The 14,646-nt window shown below is 35.2% G+C and overlaps 4 protein-coding genes and 1 pseudogene across 5 annotated transcripts; 2 read left to right on the forward strand and 3 right to left on the reverse strand. All coding sequences in view use genetic code 12, as the record gives it.

Annotated features, from left to right (window-relative positions):
• Positions 1–2,339: 2,339 nt before the first annotated feature.
• J8A68_000265 (uncharacterized protein) lies at positions 2,340–2,690 on the forward strand (the record flags this gene model as incomplete). The annotated part of the gene is made up of 1 exon (XM_049406451.1): positions 2,340–2,690. The coding sequence occupies one exon, from the start codon at positions 2,340–2,342 to the stop codon at positions 2,688–2,690; it is 351 nt and encodes a 116-aa protein (XP_049266425.1).
• Positions 2,691–2,778: 88 nt separating this feature from the next.
• PRT1 (translation initiation factor eIF3 subunit b) lies at positions 2,779–4,908 on the reverse strand (the record flags this gene model as incomplete). Its single annotated transcript, XM_049406462.1, has 1 exon — positions 2,779–4,908. One exon carries the CDS (start codon positions 4,906–4,908, stop codon positions 2,779–2,781), a length of 2,130 nt encoding a protein of 709 aa, XP_049266426.1.
• Positions 4,909–5,145: 237 nt separating this feature from the next.
• J8A68_000267 (uncharacterized protein) lies at positions 5,146–8,244 on the reverse strand (the record flags this gene model as incomplete). Its single annotated transcript, XM_049406474.1, has 1 exon — positions 5,146–8,244. The coding sequence occupies one exon, from the start codon at positions 8,242–8,244 to the stop codon at positions 5,146–5,148; it is 3,099 nt and encodes a 1,032-aa protein (XP_049266427.1).
• Positions 8,245–8,783: 539 nt separating this feature from the next.
• On the reverse strand, positions 8,784–10,696 carry J8A68_000268 (annotated as a pseudogene). The gene is made up of 2 exons: positions 10,692–10,696; positions 8,784–9,807 (listed from the first exon to the last, which is right to left on the reverse strand). Coding segments are annotated over exons 1-2 (1,029 nt in total).
• Positions 10,697–12,035: 1,339 nt separating this feature from the next.
• J8A68_000269 (uncharacterized protein) lies at positions 12,036–13,769 on the forward strand (the record flags this gene model as incomplete). Its single annotated transcript, XM_049406495.1, has 1 exon — positions 12,036–13,769. One exon carries the CDS (start codon positions 12,036–12,038, stop codon positions 13,767–13,769), a length of 1,734 nt encoding a protein of 577 aa, XP_049266428.1.
• Between the last annotated feature and the right edge of the window lie 877 nt (positions 13,770–14,646).

Here is a 14,646-nt window from a genome sequence, read left to right on the forward strand (position 1 = left end):
TTTAATTGGTATTTTAGTTGGTTAATATTAATGTTTCTTTTAATGTTTGAAGATTTTATTTTACAAATGAATTTGGATTTGTGTGGTTTTTTCGCAATTTATAGGTCCAGAATTTGCAACCAATTTTTTCCGCGAAGAATATTTTGTCAATCCTGGATTGGATATTTACAAGTACTAGTCTCTAATAAGCAGAATATAATTCAAATAAATCAGCCAAAGTTGCATCAAGAAAGTGTCAATTTTCATAGAAAGATTCTCTTTGACAGTTTCAACCCTCTCAAAGTTGTAAGACAAATACTCAATCTAAGATCAAAATTTGGTTATCATTATTTATCCCTTACTGTCCAACGTTTTCATTTAAATAAATATTACACAGTTCAGATGCACTCTTGTGAAGGATATATAAATATTGTAAATACAGAATCTTCTCAAATCTTTAAATCGTTCTAATTCAACAAATTCTTTTAAAGCTTTAATCAAATAATCAGTTTGATAATCATTATGTTCAGTATAAATTTGACATGAATTGCGACCATATAATTTATTATGAATAACACATGGTTTATATACGTTATATTAATCTGACATCTTTGTACAAACTACTTCAATAAATTTATTCGAATTCTACTTGAATCTGCCACCATCAAGACCAATGGCTCTTGTTGCAACTTCAATAGTTACCATTGTACTAATTAATGTTGGTCCGTTTTCTTGTTCTAAATTTGAAGTACCCCATTTTGATGAAATAATTGCCCCTTGTGTTGTCAATCAATGACAATAATCAAAAATGACTTGTTCTCCACTATATTCATTCTCTATTCCTCTAATTTTTTCAGGAATCACAGCAATTGAAGAAACATTCTTAGTTCCAACAAAGAAAAATCTATCAGCTAAATGATTATGTTGTTCTTCATCTTCGAGTATAGTTTCATCAGAAACGTAAGAATGATTGATTGGGAAAGTATGAGTATTATTTTGATGTTAGGTAGCCATGTATAATACAGCACATCCAAATGGAACAAAATATCATTTACGTAAATTACTAACATAAAAATCAGGATCAATTTCTGATAAATCTTGACTAATACATCCCAACTCCTCCATGAGCTACCAATCAATTAATGAAAAGGACATTATATCTTCTGTATAATTCAGTTAATCGTTTAAAAGGAAAAATGACTCTTGTCATTGAAGAAATGTGGTATCAAACATACACAAACTTAGGTGATTCTTTCTTGAATATCTCTTCAAAATTTACCTAATATCTCTTTATCAGAAATAGGATAATTCAATGGAACTGCAATAGATTCAATTCCAAATTTATGCCGCAAGAACTTCATGGTATTCCGACAACATTTTCCCATTACAATTCACAAATTATTTGAATATTTTAATATATATGTTTCAGGTTGATAAACATTGAATTTATCAGGATAATTATAATTGTCTAGCTATTAATTCTATGCATTTCGCATACACTGGAGTTGCTAATAAACCAAAAGATCCATGCTTTAAGACTTTTGGATCAAGTAATGTGAATAATTACTCTTTACCAAAGGGAATCATAAATCATATTTGATAAATTTGCGAACAGCAAAAAGCTTATATGCAGGATTGAAGATTTGTAACGGATGGTAATAGATACTGCCAATCTTGTAAGAGGCAAAAGTTGTTTCAGTCGGCTCTCAGCATTAAAAAGCAACGCGTCATGCAAAATTGTCCAAAAGGATAACTGAGTCTTGTCAGACCCCTCTTGTCACAAAATGAAAGTCATGTGACATGGTATGATGGTAGTTAGTCACCTTGAATCTATGACATTTCCTTAACCCCCCAGCCAATTCAAGGAAACATCACGTGTCATCAGACATCAGCATTTGCAATGATACAGACAAGGCATTAAACCAACACTTAGACAGATACCAGCAAGTCAAAATTGATATGTTGTTACTTTCCTTTCTCATCGTTGAAGATACCCATTTGAAAGGAGCATCTAAATGCTTGTCACTCTGCTGGCTCCAAGCCACACGCACCTAGAAAGGAGTATTAGTATGGTTAGTATAGTCCCTACTTTCCCACCTGGATGTGATATGTGAATTATTGTGGTAGTTAAAGAAAGAAAGAAAGAAACCAGAAATAAAATTAAATGTTTATTTCCAGTTCGACTTTTTTGCAACAATTTGCAGCAAAAGCTCCTTTCGCAAATTGATAAAGTACACGACTTTTATATATATAAAAAAAATTCTCGAGGTGCCCATTCTGTTGAGTAGAAACTTGATTATTAATTACAATCAGCTTATAGGTTACATCCCCACTAACAACTCCACCGAGAAGACAATACCATGTTCAGAAATCTCATATCTAAACAAAGAAGTGTTTCTTTAGTACCGTTACTAAGACAAAAACCTCAGCAAGCCACATTCACATCTGCCTTGCGTGCCTTTTCCACCGAACCACCTATGGGAGATTATGAACAAAAGATATATAATATCTTAGCTACAGAATTCCAACCTAAGAATCTACAAGTCAAAGATGTTTCAGGAGGATGTGGATCTATGTTTGCTATCTTGGTTGAAAGTGAGAAATTCAAAGGAATTCCTATGATTAAACAACATAGATTAGTTAATGAGTTATTAAAGGATGAAATTAAACAATGGCATGGTTTACAATTACAAACTAAAGTAGCGAAATAGAAATGACAAAGATATGATATTATTTATTTATTGTACAAATTATATGTGTATTTATATATAGAGCAAGGAATTAAATGTAAATAGAAACTTATTCAATAACTTCTTCCTTTTCTTCAATAATTTCTTCTTTAATTTCTTCAATAATTTTCATCTTAACATCACCAGTTTGAACAGCCTTACCAACATGCTTAGCTCTATATTCTCTCCAATCAGCCAATGCCTTTCTTCTTGCCATAATGGCTTCCTTAACAGCAGCATCGGCTTCCATGGCATCAGCCAATTCGAATTGATCAGCATATTGACGTAAGTTAGCTCTAACCTTCTTCTTATCAGCATTAGTTAATAACGATTCTGGTCTTGGTCTCCAGATGAATTCTCTAAATTGATCGAGAGTTTCGTCACGGATCAAATTTCCAGTGAATTCAAATATTCTATATCCATTTTCAATTGAATGCAACCAAGAGGAAGACCATGCTGCAAGGAATCTTCCAGATGGATCCCAGGCCATATTGGTCATACCGGAGAATTTCTCTGTTTTTAATAATTTAACATTAGCTGGATCTTTCTTGTTAGACTCATCATCAAATGAAACATCATAGAATTCTAATTCTCCAGAAGTTCTCAGAATAGTAGCCACAACAGCATATCTACCCATTGGTGACCAATAAACAGTATTAGAATGTTTTCCTTGAACTTGGTTATAAGCTTTGTATTTTGGAGCAACTTTCTTACCTTTAACTGGTTCACGAGCATAGAAAGAAATGGTATTCTTTGGAATTGAAGGATTTGGATTTCCATCATCCAATCTTGAAATAGTAATAAATCTTTCTGATTTAGGTTCCCATGAGAAATTAACAATAACATCCTTTAATTCTAATTTTTCAACTGGAATATCTCTTTCAGTTAATTTGAAAAATTCTAAATTGGAGAAAATAGTTTTACGTGATTTAGTATGTAAATCAACTTTAACACATAATAATTTCCCTTCACTTTGCCAATGCATTTTACAAGTATTAACTTGGAATAAGTTAACCGTTCTTAAAACTTGTCTACTTGGAATTTGCATAACAGCAACTCTAGCAGTTTGATTACTAGTTTCAGGAGTCCAATAAGACAAAACATGTTCTCCACCTTCAGCTTTACTATTATAAAGTGGGACACCAGCAGGTGCCCATTCGAAATCTTGAATTCCATCAATCTTAACCAATTTCTTTTCCAATAATTGGAAACTTGGAGTTTCATAAATTGCCAATGCATCAGGACCTTGACGTGCACAATATTTATCATCGTGAGACCATTTAACCAAAGGCCATGGCATTTCCTTTTGTCCTTCTAAATGAGGTGGTAATGCAAATGTTCTTGCTGGTTCACCAGTGGCTAAATCCCAAATAACTAATTTATGACCTTCTGATTCTGGTCCAAATGGGAATTGTGCTCTTTCAGCAGCAGAAGTAGGTAAACTAATAGCCAATGGGGATAAGGTAACCATATAGTTTTCATTTGGTGAAAAATCAATTAATCTGACTTGATTATGAACATATCTATGAATACTTTTAAAATCTTCTCCACCCCATGATTGAATACCTTGAGGATGAATTGAAAATAAATATGTACCCTTTGGTGAAAATTTGGCATATCTTGAAGTGAAAGCTCTTCTTGGTTCAATAACTGGTTCTGGTTCACTAGCTTTCTTATTCCAATAAATACCAACAGTTTCAGAAAAATGTAACAACATTTGATCACGTCCTTGTTCATCTTGTAACCAAGATTTCAAATAACCATGACTCTTGAAACGTGGTACTTCTGGTTCCTTGAATTCAGAAGAAATAGAACTATATTTCTCAATATCACTCAATCTATTAACTAATAAACGATGCTTTTGATCCAATTTCTTCCCATTTAAAGATTTGATAGCAGCTTCGGCCATAGCAGCAGTTTTGAATTGGACAAATAAATACCCCTTGGACTTCCCATTTTCTAATGGCATATAAACACCATCATCACCTTCGACCACTTCACCTACAGTGTTGAACAATTTTCTTAAAACTTTGATTAAGATTGGTACCTTTGACTCTGGGGCAATTGGAGCACCATCAACAATAACATAATTGTCTAATCCGGTGTCAACTTCGTATTTTTCTTCTAAATCGGAGAAATCAATGTCATCCAAGTTGATCTCCTTTTCAAGTTGGAGATATTCTTCTTCTGTTGGACTCATCTTTGATATTAGTTTTCAATGGTTTAAGTCCACTAGCTTAGCTTCTTGTGAATATTAAAGAACAGTGAAAAATTTTTCAGTGTGAAATTATTTTGTGTTTTGGTGAGAAGACGTGAAAAATTGAACAAAGTACACTACTAACTAAATTTAACCAATATTCATACCCTTTCATTCTATTAACTACACCTCTAATTACTATTCTAATACTTCTCTATCTATTTATATATTTATGTCATATTAATGCTGTTGTTGCTGAACGATCCTTAGCAACCTGGCGTTCTCTTTTTCCAATTCCCTATACCTTCTAGTAGCCTCCTCGTCTTCCAATACCCGTCTTTCTCTTTCTGCTTTCCATTTATTTCTCAAATCATTCATTCTTAACCTAGTTACTGAATCTATATCTTCCAGATTCAATCTCTCGATTTCAGCACGTAAGTTCTCATTCTCATTTTGCAATTCCTCAACACGTTTGGTTTGTTGTCTAACCCGGACACTATCACTTTTAGTTTCATTCTCTTGTAATAATAGACGAACATGATCATTGACTAAGATATCAACTGCTCTTATAAAATATTCAAATATTGATTTATGAATTTCACGAATATAATTCAAATCATTATTATTAAGTTTATTCTGATCATTATCTCCTAATTTTGCAATCAACTTTTCATATTTTGATTTTGGATCTTTTATACTATTATCATCAGCAATTTTATTAAATGATTTAATTAAATTTGAAAATTTTTCAATATCATAATTTAATAATCCCTTAAATTGCATATCTAATATAGTTAATTTTTTCCCAATTTCTTCAGAATCGGTAGAATCAACATTCAAAGAAATCAAATCTGTCAATTTTGCAATCTTGGATCGCAATAATGTATTATCTTTCTTAAGAGATTCCACAGAATGAGAAAATTGGATTCGTTCAGTATTAAATTTTCGTTGCTTATTTAAGGAATTGGCTAGTTCATTCTGAAGTTCATTATTTTTGGACCATAATTGACGAAGCTCGTTTGCTTTCTCTTGAAATTTAGAACTGAGGTTAGTTTGATTGGATATAGATTCTTTTGTTAATTTCTCTTGTTCTGTTAAATCAGAACATACTTTATTATATCGTGTTTTAAGATCAAGATATTCCGCCATCAAATTCTCGTCAGGAATGCTTATGGAACTACGGTTTAAGGGAAGATTAACTTCGCTGGTGGACCTACTTTCAAGTTGATGGATTTTTGTTTCATATTGGGATATAGTCTGGATATGTTTCTGATTCTCCTGTTTCACATTTTCTAATTCTTGATATGTTTGCTTTAATAGTTGAAACTTGTCACTTATTTGTAAGAGATTCTGTTTAATGTTTCCATTATCTTCAAGAGCAAACTTTAATTCTTGTTGTAAGCTATCTGATTCGGTTTTATGTAATCTGAGTTCTGTTTCCAATTTATCCACTAACCCAATCAATTGCGAAATAGTATCCATATATTTCTCATTTGATTCCAGAGGGATTGCGTCTCTCTGTTGTTGTAGTTGTTGTTGCTGATATCCTTGTTGTATCTGACGATGTTCTTCCAATTGTATCTGATATTCCTTCTCCTGTTCGTCTAATTGCAACTGCAATTGCAGCTGTCGTTGTTCATACAACGCCAATGTATCACTCAACTCCAGTCTAATCACCTTCAATTTGTCCTCCATAGAATATCTCATCACCTCTTCCCGCATAAGCTTCCCCCCTTCACCCCCTTGTTCAACTTCTCTACTCATAATCTCTCTCAATATAGCATCAATAACCGCCTCACATACATCAAGATATCGATTCACTTCTGCCAATTCTCCTTCCTTCTCACCAATCTTCAGTTCAAAATCTTTAAGATTGATAAATAAATCCTGATTAAGGGCATAGATCTCATTATAATCCTTCAATAGATTCTCATAATCAGTTCGACTCGAAGATATTTTTATCCCCAACATCGTCGCATCTCCACTGCTACTGCTTCCTCTTCGGAGATTACCTGTTAATCCTGGAGGAAGCTGATCCTCACTGGAAAATTCGAATTGATATTTATCTATCAATTCCTGTAAAAATTGCCTATATAAATCAATCTGAATTCTATATCCCAATATTTCTTGATTTAATTCATCAATTTTAGAATATGTACCCACTGGGTGGAAATTACTATATTTTGTGGGAAACACTCTTGAGAAGCGAGGCGAGCCTGTATTGGTGCCTGCTGATGTTGATGTAGGTAAAGTCGGGACGGTGGTTGCTGCTGATGGAGTACGGAAATGTCTCCATGGAGCATTCTGATTATGATTACTTGTAGATTTTGAAGTGGTGGTCGCCACTGAAGATGGGGCTCTCGCATGTGTAGGCGATATGAATGGCGAAGATTGGTGATTGACGTTGCCATTGCTGCTGTTTCCTAGATTTGTTAGATTATAAACATCATCCGCTTCATCGTCATCGAAATCTTGGGTATATCGCGTAGTATTATTTGCAGTATTGAGTGTAGAATAATGAAATGAGTTTTTACGTGGGGTACCAGTAACTGTTGAATAATTGTATGAGCTCCCTCGAATACTGCTCCCGGGCCTCGATGTTGTTACCCCTGTTTTGACGCTGTCTGCCGGTGTTGAAGCTCTTGATCTTGTCTTATCTGCGTCTGCTGGCGTTGTTGTTCTTGTTCCTGCCTTACCTGTACCACTCGGGGTTGATGATACTGTAGTCGATGAATTAATGGTGACGGTTGGTGGGGATGTAGTTACTGTTGCAGTTACTCCACTTGTTGCAATATTTAGTCTATTAAGCGATTCAGCTAATGAATTATTAATTGAAGCATTGCTGTTTCTACTGTTTGTTCTTTGCAATTTGGGTGTTAATCTTGATGCTGGTTGTGAAGAAGCTATTGATTGATTAACATGATTGGCCAGATCATAGAATGGCAGTTCTATTAGACGCGACTCAGGATTGGTTATAAATGGACTTGATGTTGTTGAATTGAATGATGCATTTACTTTCTTGGTAGTTGAAGATGGTGTTGACGTTATTGGATGATTAGATGATTGTATGGAATTTTCTTGTAATAGACTTGTAGATAAATCCATTGATTTTTTGATTATTAAATTGGGAGTACTGGGTAAGCAATCTGAAGAGGTGTTGTTAGTATTTATTAATTGAGGTACTGGACTCCGTATTATTGGACTGTGACTTAGTGATTGTTGTTGTTGTTGTTGTTGTTGTTGTATTGAATTAATAAAAGAAGATGATCCTGACAGTGAATTGGAAGGAGATGAAAACTCTTCAAAAAATGAAGAATTATGAATTCCTCCATCTGTCATTCTTTGATGTTGTTGTTAGTTAGTTAAAAGTCTATTGTTTTATTCAATTTAAAATTGATCTATTAATTAATTAAATCAAAATAAATTCGTCAAATCTTTTTTTTTTTTACAACCAAATTCAACAAGAAACTGTGGTGCTACCAATTGTGTTTTATAGATGTATCAGAAATGTATTTAATTAACTTTACCAATGCAAAACTTTATTTTTAATTAAGGATGCCAGGTGGGTTAGTATTAATAGAAAACCTCTAGAGATTGTAACAACGCCACCTCTATTCATATTCGATTTTGATTGTCTTTACAACCCAAACCTGAACAAGACGTTGTTGAATACATTAGAGAAGCACATGGAAGAGCAGATGAAATGGTAGCTTATACTAATTCCTTTATTCTTGTTCGTGGAGTTATCATCAATATTATATTTTTAATCTGGAGTATGTGCTTCCAAAAGGCTATATATGCCTATATAAATATATTATGAATAAGTATTATCTCCCTAGAAGTCAACCTCAATAATCATTGTAAAACTATTTATGATTCTACGATATTATCGTATTTGGCTCTGGTTGCAAGCTGGCTTCTGCTGCCATATATTCATCAGCTGACAAAGGAGTCACTTCGGTCCCACTACCTTGTTGCGTGACTGTGGTCCCACGATTGTTACCGGTGGTGGTTTGAAGTGTTTGTGTTGTAAATGTGGGTTTCCCATCGGGGATAGTATATGTTGGTATCGTACAACTACATGGAGAGGGAAGTGCCCCATCTGCATCATAATCGTAGAAAATCTCCACCCCACCGTCTACACGTATCATAACGAATCTTTGTGAATCATACCCATTTCCTGTATTAAAGCGATATTCGTCGTCCAATGTAATTTTTAAATATGGTTCGGTGTAGACGAGTGATCCTGGGGAAATTTTCAAAGAGTGGTTTTCGGACTGTGTAAGGAAGATCTTATTGGTTTGACCAAAATAATTTGCCAACGTCACGGTATCAGGAAAACTTGATGTAATTTCAAGATGTCCATCCTCTTTAGGAAAGCAAAAATTTTGCAGGATATGCCCTGGGACAGTAACGTTGTTCCCCGGCGATAGTTTGATCCACCCTTTTTGGGTATTAAAATAGGCATCATTTTCAACCGTGAGTGACACCTTGGGTCCGAAGCAGATTGTCCCTGCGTTGGAAAATGCGACAGTTACTTTCAAGTTGGTATTTTCAATATATATTAGTCCATTGACGCTATTATCGAGTTGGATAAATTTCATAGGACCATTTGTATGAAAATCCTTAAATAGCATGGTACCAAGATTGATTACACGACCAATGAAAGCTGACATGAAACGGCGTTCACCGGCAGAAAGGTCAAAGTAGCAAGTGTTTTGATTAGAGATATATAAAATATTGAACGAAGTTTCCCTATCAATACCTGGTGTTGTTGTGACGTAGAAGAATTGTCCACTTTCATTGACTAGAAGGCGATCGATGTCGAGGTAATCAACATAGACATCAAGAAGCCACAATGGACCATCGACAAAGTAGTCTTTTTCAATGTGAGTTTCTTCTCTAAGAATAACGTCCCTGCTCACCACAATGAATCGAGTAACAATAGCGGTAGTAGCAAAAGCAAATAATTGAACATTCTGAAATAAAATTTGTTCTTAAATTGCTTGAAATAATATAGAAATAGTTGCAAAAGAGTAGTTAAAATTCCAACACTACTTTATGCATCTATAATAAGTTCTAAAGGTAACCATCCAATCATTGTCAAAAGCTGGATGACCTTTAATCGACTAATCTGGTTAGAAAGTCAAAATAATAATTTATATTACTATTCATCATTGATCATCGAATGGCTCATCTCAGCTTAGATTGTTGCAAAAAATAATTTTAATATTTAAAATATAACGGCGAAAATAAAAAAGAAAAATCCACGGAAAATATTTCACTAAATTTTTAGTTTAAAAATATTTACACGGTCATCCTTTTCCGTTAGTAATGTTGATGTAAGGGAGACATTGCCCAAGGGAAAAGGCTCTAAGAGAGAAGCCGCATTTGGTCGGAATCGAAGATAAGCATGTTTGATAGCAGGGAAGCACTGTGTTCTGTCCGTGGAGGAACCGAGAGATTGTATATTTCAATACGGGAGGTGAACGTAGTCCTATATAAGTTAGGTAAGCAGTCGTCGTTGCCGAGTACCGTACTGTGTGAGAGCTGTAGAAGGACTCTTGTCTCATATCCGTGGAAGCATTCTTGTTCGCCCATTCCTGATTCCAATTGGAAGAAGGGGAAAGTCCACAAGTATTTATCCAAGTCAGGCCGGACCCCACGTATGACAAAGATGTGACAGACAAACTCTACCTAACACAAGTGTAACGTGGCACCATTCTGAAACGCCAGCGCGGGGTTCTATTCCAAGGAAGGAACGTCAGTCTGGGTTACAGTCATACCACATTCTGCTGTATTAAGGTTTTCCGAAAGCAGGGCCAAACACTCCTTACAGTTGAGTTGGGCCAATACTTTTAAAAAAATAGCACTTGATACCAAAGACTGTTAACACCCTTCTGAATACTAAACTGAACAACAAAACAAACGTGGGCAACGTCCATAAAATTGAACTATAAGTAGTCTTCTATGGTTAACGGTATTAATTAATACAATAACTGAACAAAGGTTTTATAATTAAATTTTTCTAAAGGATTTCTATAGATAAATCAATTTTGCACCCATTTTTTTGCAATTTTTCTGCAAACCACACTACCACACGTTATTTCAAATCGGTTCATGCTATGACCTTTCCGATTCATAATAGCTTAAAAATATACATGTAATGTTCACTGTAGACAGGAGAGGATATACCAGGTGATGGCTCAAGAGTATCTTATTTCTAATTCCATTGAAATACCTTCAAAATCGACTGGATATACTCCAGAACTGGGGTTTCGAGGTCAAATATTCAAAATCACTAACTTCTACAATCGAAAATGGAAAAAAGAAAGTGAATGTACATCAGCTTCACGAGCGGACATGGAGTTCCACTTATCTGGTAGTAAGTATAGAGTTAGGGCCAGTGGTTGGCGGTATGTCGTATTGGGCGGACCGCGATTCCCGTCCGGACTTTAAAAAGTCTTGTCTCTTACCAGTCAAGGCCCGCCGCAGTCTGTTCGAGTTCAGATAAGTCCTATTTGGAATGTTCTCTTACGTAGCTACTAATCGTACAATCAGAAAGACTACCTTGACAATCAGAAAGACTACCTTGATAAGCGAGGAATGTCTAACTCACCTTCATTTAGAAAATAGGTTGGATCTGAATGGCGAATTTTTTTTCAAGCCTCTCGACGGTCGTATACAACTGCCTAATTGGGAAGATTGATTGCGCGGTAAGTTTCCCCGTAGAGACACACAAAAAGAGTTCTTTGGATAGGGAATTAACTGTTTGAAGACCACATCAAGAGTCAATGCATCGAGACATTCAAATAACTAGTGATAGTAAATAGAAGATCTCACGCCCAGTATAACCAGTTATACACTGAACACAAGTCGGAAGTTTATACTCTCGGATTTATAGAAGGGAATCGAAATTATAACTGGGCGGATTGTAGCGGTTATTTCGGAAACTTCCTATTTGGGAACCCAACGCGCGTCTTTTTTTCAGTTTATCTCCACAATTTACTCCACCGTATCTCGATTGTATAAATACCCTCAAAGATAAACCCCTTTTCCCACATTTGAAAAATTTCATTTCTTTCCTTTTCTTCTTGCGAATAAACATTTCAACTATCCGCTATACAACCATGACTAAACAAAGTGCATATCAAACTCTTTTAACTAACGATCCTATTGATAACTATGAAGATCCTGAAAGATACCAAAAGGAATGGCTCCCAAAAGTAGAAGCATACAGAAAAGCAAGAGAAGCCTCTATTCCAAAAGATTTGAAAGTCGAACTTCCAAAGGATCGTTCTGAATTAATTCAAGAACAATTCAACCCACTCGCTTACTTATACGATGCTAAGTTATTAACTCCAGAAGAATTTGCCATCACCGACTCGTCAGGTGTCGAATTAGTCAACAAGATGTCTAAAGGTGAACTCACTGCTGTACAAGTATTCAACGCTTTTGCTAAACGTGCAGTCATCTGTAATCAATTTACCAACTGTGCTATGGAATTTTTCTTAGAGGAAGGTTTGAAACAAGCTGAAGCCAGAGATCAATATTTCAAAGAAAATGGTAAGATCGTTGGTCCATTACACGGTTTACCAATTTCTCTTAAGGAACATATTGCTTACAAGGGAAGAATCACCAATGCGGGATATGTTTCTCTCTTGGATAATGTTTCTGAAGAACACGCTGTCACTCCCAAGATTTTAGAAAAACTCGGTGCTGTATTCTACGTTAGAACTAATCAACCACAAACCCTTATGCATTTAGATGGGAACAATAACCTTATCGGAAACACCCAAAACCCACACAACTTATTATTATCCAGTGGTGGGTCCTCAAGTGGTGAAGGTGCAATCACTGGATTTGGTGGTAGTGTAATTGGTGTTGGTTCAGATATTGGTGGATCAATTAGAGCACCAGCCGCATATTCCGGTTCTATCGGATTAAGACCAACCACTAGAAGAATTTCTGGATTTGGATCTATCTCAAGTCAAAAAGGTCAAGAATCCGTTCCTGGTGTGGCTGGTCCATTGGCTCGTACTGTTGAAGATATTGAATTATGGATGAAATCATACATTAACGAAGGTAAGCCATGGAACTACGATCATTGGTCATTACCTTTACAATGGAGAGATGTTACTCAACCAAAGCCAACCGAAATTACAATTGCTGTTATTAGAGATGATGGCTTAGTTAGAGTAACCCCTCCAATTAGACGAGGTCTTGAAGAAACCGTTAATAAATTAAAAGCTGCTGGGGTCAAGATTATTGAATGGACTCCACCAAGAACTCAATTGGCCTACGAAACAGTTCATAAGATGTATTCAGCTGATGGTAATGCCGCCCAACGTAAATTATTAGCCGCTTCAGGTGAACCAATAACTAAATTAACTAGATGGTCTTTGAATTATGGTCAAGGAGCTAGAGATATCCCAGCTTCTGAGAATAGAAATTTGAATGTCATTAGAGATGATTTGAGACATGAATATTCACAATTCTTGACTGAGAACAATGTCGATGCTATTTTATCCCCAGTTTATTCTAATGTCGCACCTCATTCTGAAGAAGTTTATGGTTGGTCATACACTTCCTTATTCAATCTTTTAGATTTCCCAACTTTAGCTTTCCAAACTGGTCTTTATCAAGATCCAAAAGTTGATAAATGGACTGAAGAAGATTTGAAATATAAATATAGAAATGATATTGAAAAATTAGAAAACGAGAATTATCACCCTGATGAATTCGTAGGTGCTCCTATTGGATTACAATTGAGTGGTAGAAGATATTTTGATGAAGAAGTTTGTGCTATTGGTAAGACCATAATTCAAACCTTAGGTGTTGATTTGTTGAAGCAAAGCAAATAGATATTATTTATTCTATGATCTAGTAGATATTTTGTATTTTTCAGTTTTTTGAGTTTATAGAGTTTTGAATATAAACTGGGTATCAGAATGATACACCACGATTGATATCTTGTGCATGCCTTTGTCTGCTCGTAAAAGACGCGTAGTTAGGTCAGGAAACCTCCTTATTGACTATTTCCCGCTACTGTAGAATCAATTTCTCCTAATTTATTGCTGCAATTGATGAATTAAGTACTTTGGCATCAAATGCTTTTTGTTGAGGTATGAGATATAATAATGCAAGACTTCATTCATTAGTGAAATTCATCATAAAGTGTGTTTAATAGGTTTTAACAATAACAATTGTCTAAGTGCGGTGTACAATGGTGTTATAATAGAATATCTGTGTGCATTGTTTAATTGTGCGGGTGAATATTAATTGTAAGGAGTTAGAGTTTGCCATTCAAAGAATTAGTTATAAATAGTAGTATCAATCAACAATTGTACTTTTAATAAGTTACTATGAGTGGACAATCCTCCTAGGCTCCTACTTATAATACTTTTCGTAATTCTGTTATTCCCTTCGAATTATGTTAAGCCCAGTTTTTACAATTTACACGGCAGACATTTTTTTGCAGCCAGACATTTCTCTGAAAATCCCGCAAAATAAAAGTAATTATGTAGTGCTTCTTGCACTTAAGTCCATGCCAAGTCCTGGAGAGAGAGCGGGGGTCCCTGGACAACGTAGCCTTAGAATCCAGAGATCAAAACCGCCGTCAAGCGCCAATTGAGGTATTGTTCAAATGGACACCGAGGAAAATCGTTCCGTAGCTTGCTCACCCCCACTAAGCCTCCGAAAAAACGCGCAAAATATTGCGGTTTTCTGCAACTGATTTAT

The sequence above is a fragment of the Hemisphaericaspora subhashii genome (assembly GCF_019202705.1).
Source record: "Hemisphaericaspora subhashii strain CBS 10753 chromosome Unknown scaffold175, whole genome shotgun sequence".
Classification (NCBI taxonomy): domain Eukaryota; kingdom Fungi; phylum Ascomycota; class Pichiomycetes; order Serinales; family Debaryomycetaceae; genus Hemisphaericaspora; species Hemisphaericaspora subhashii.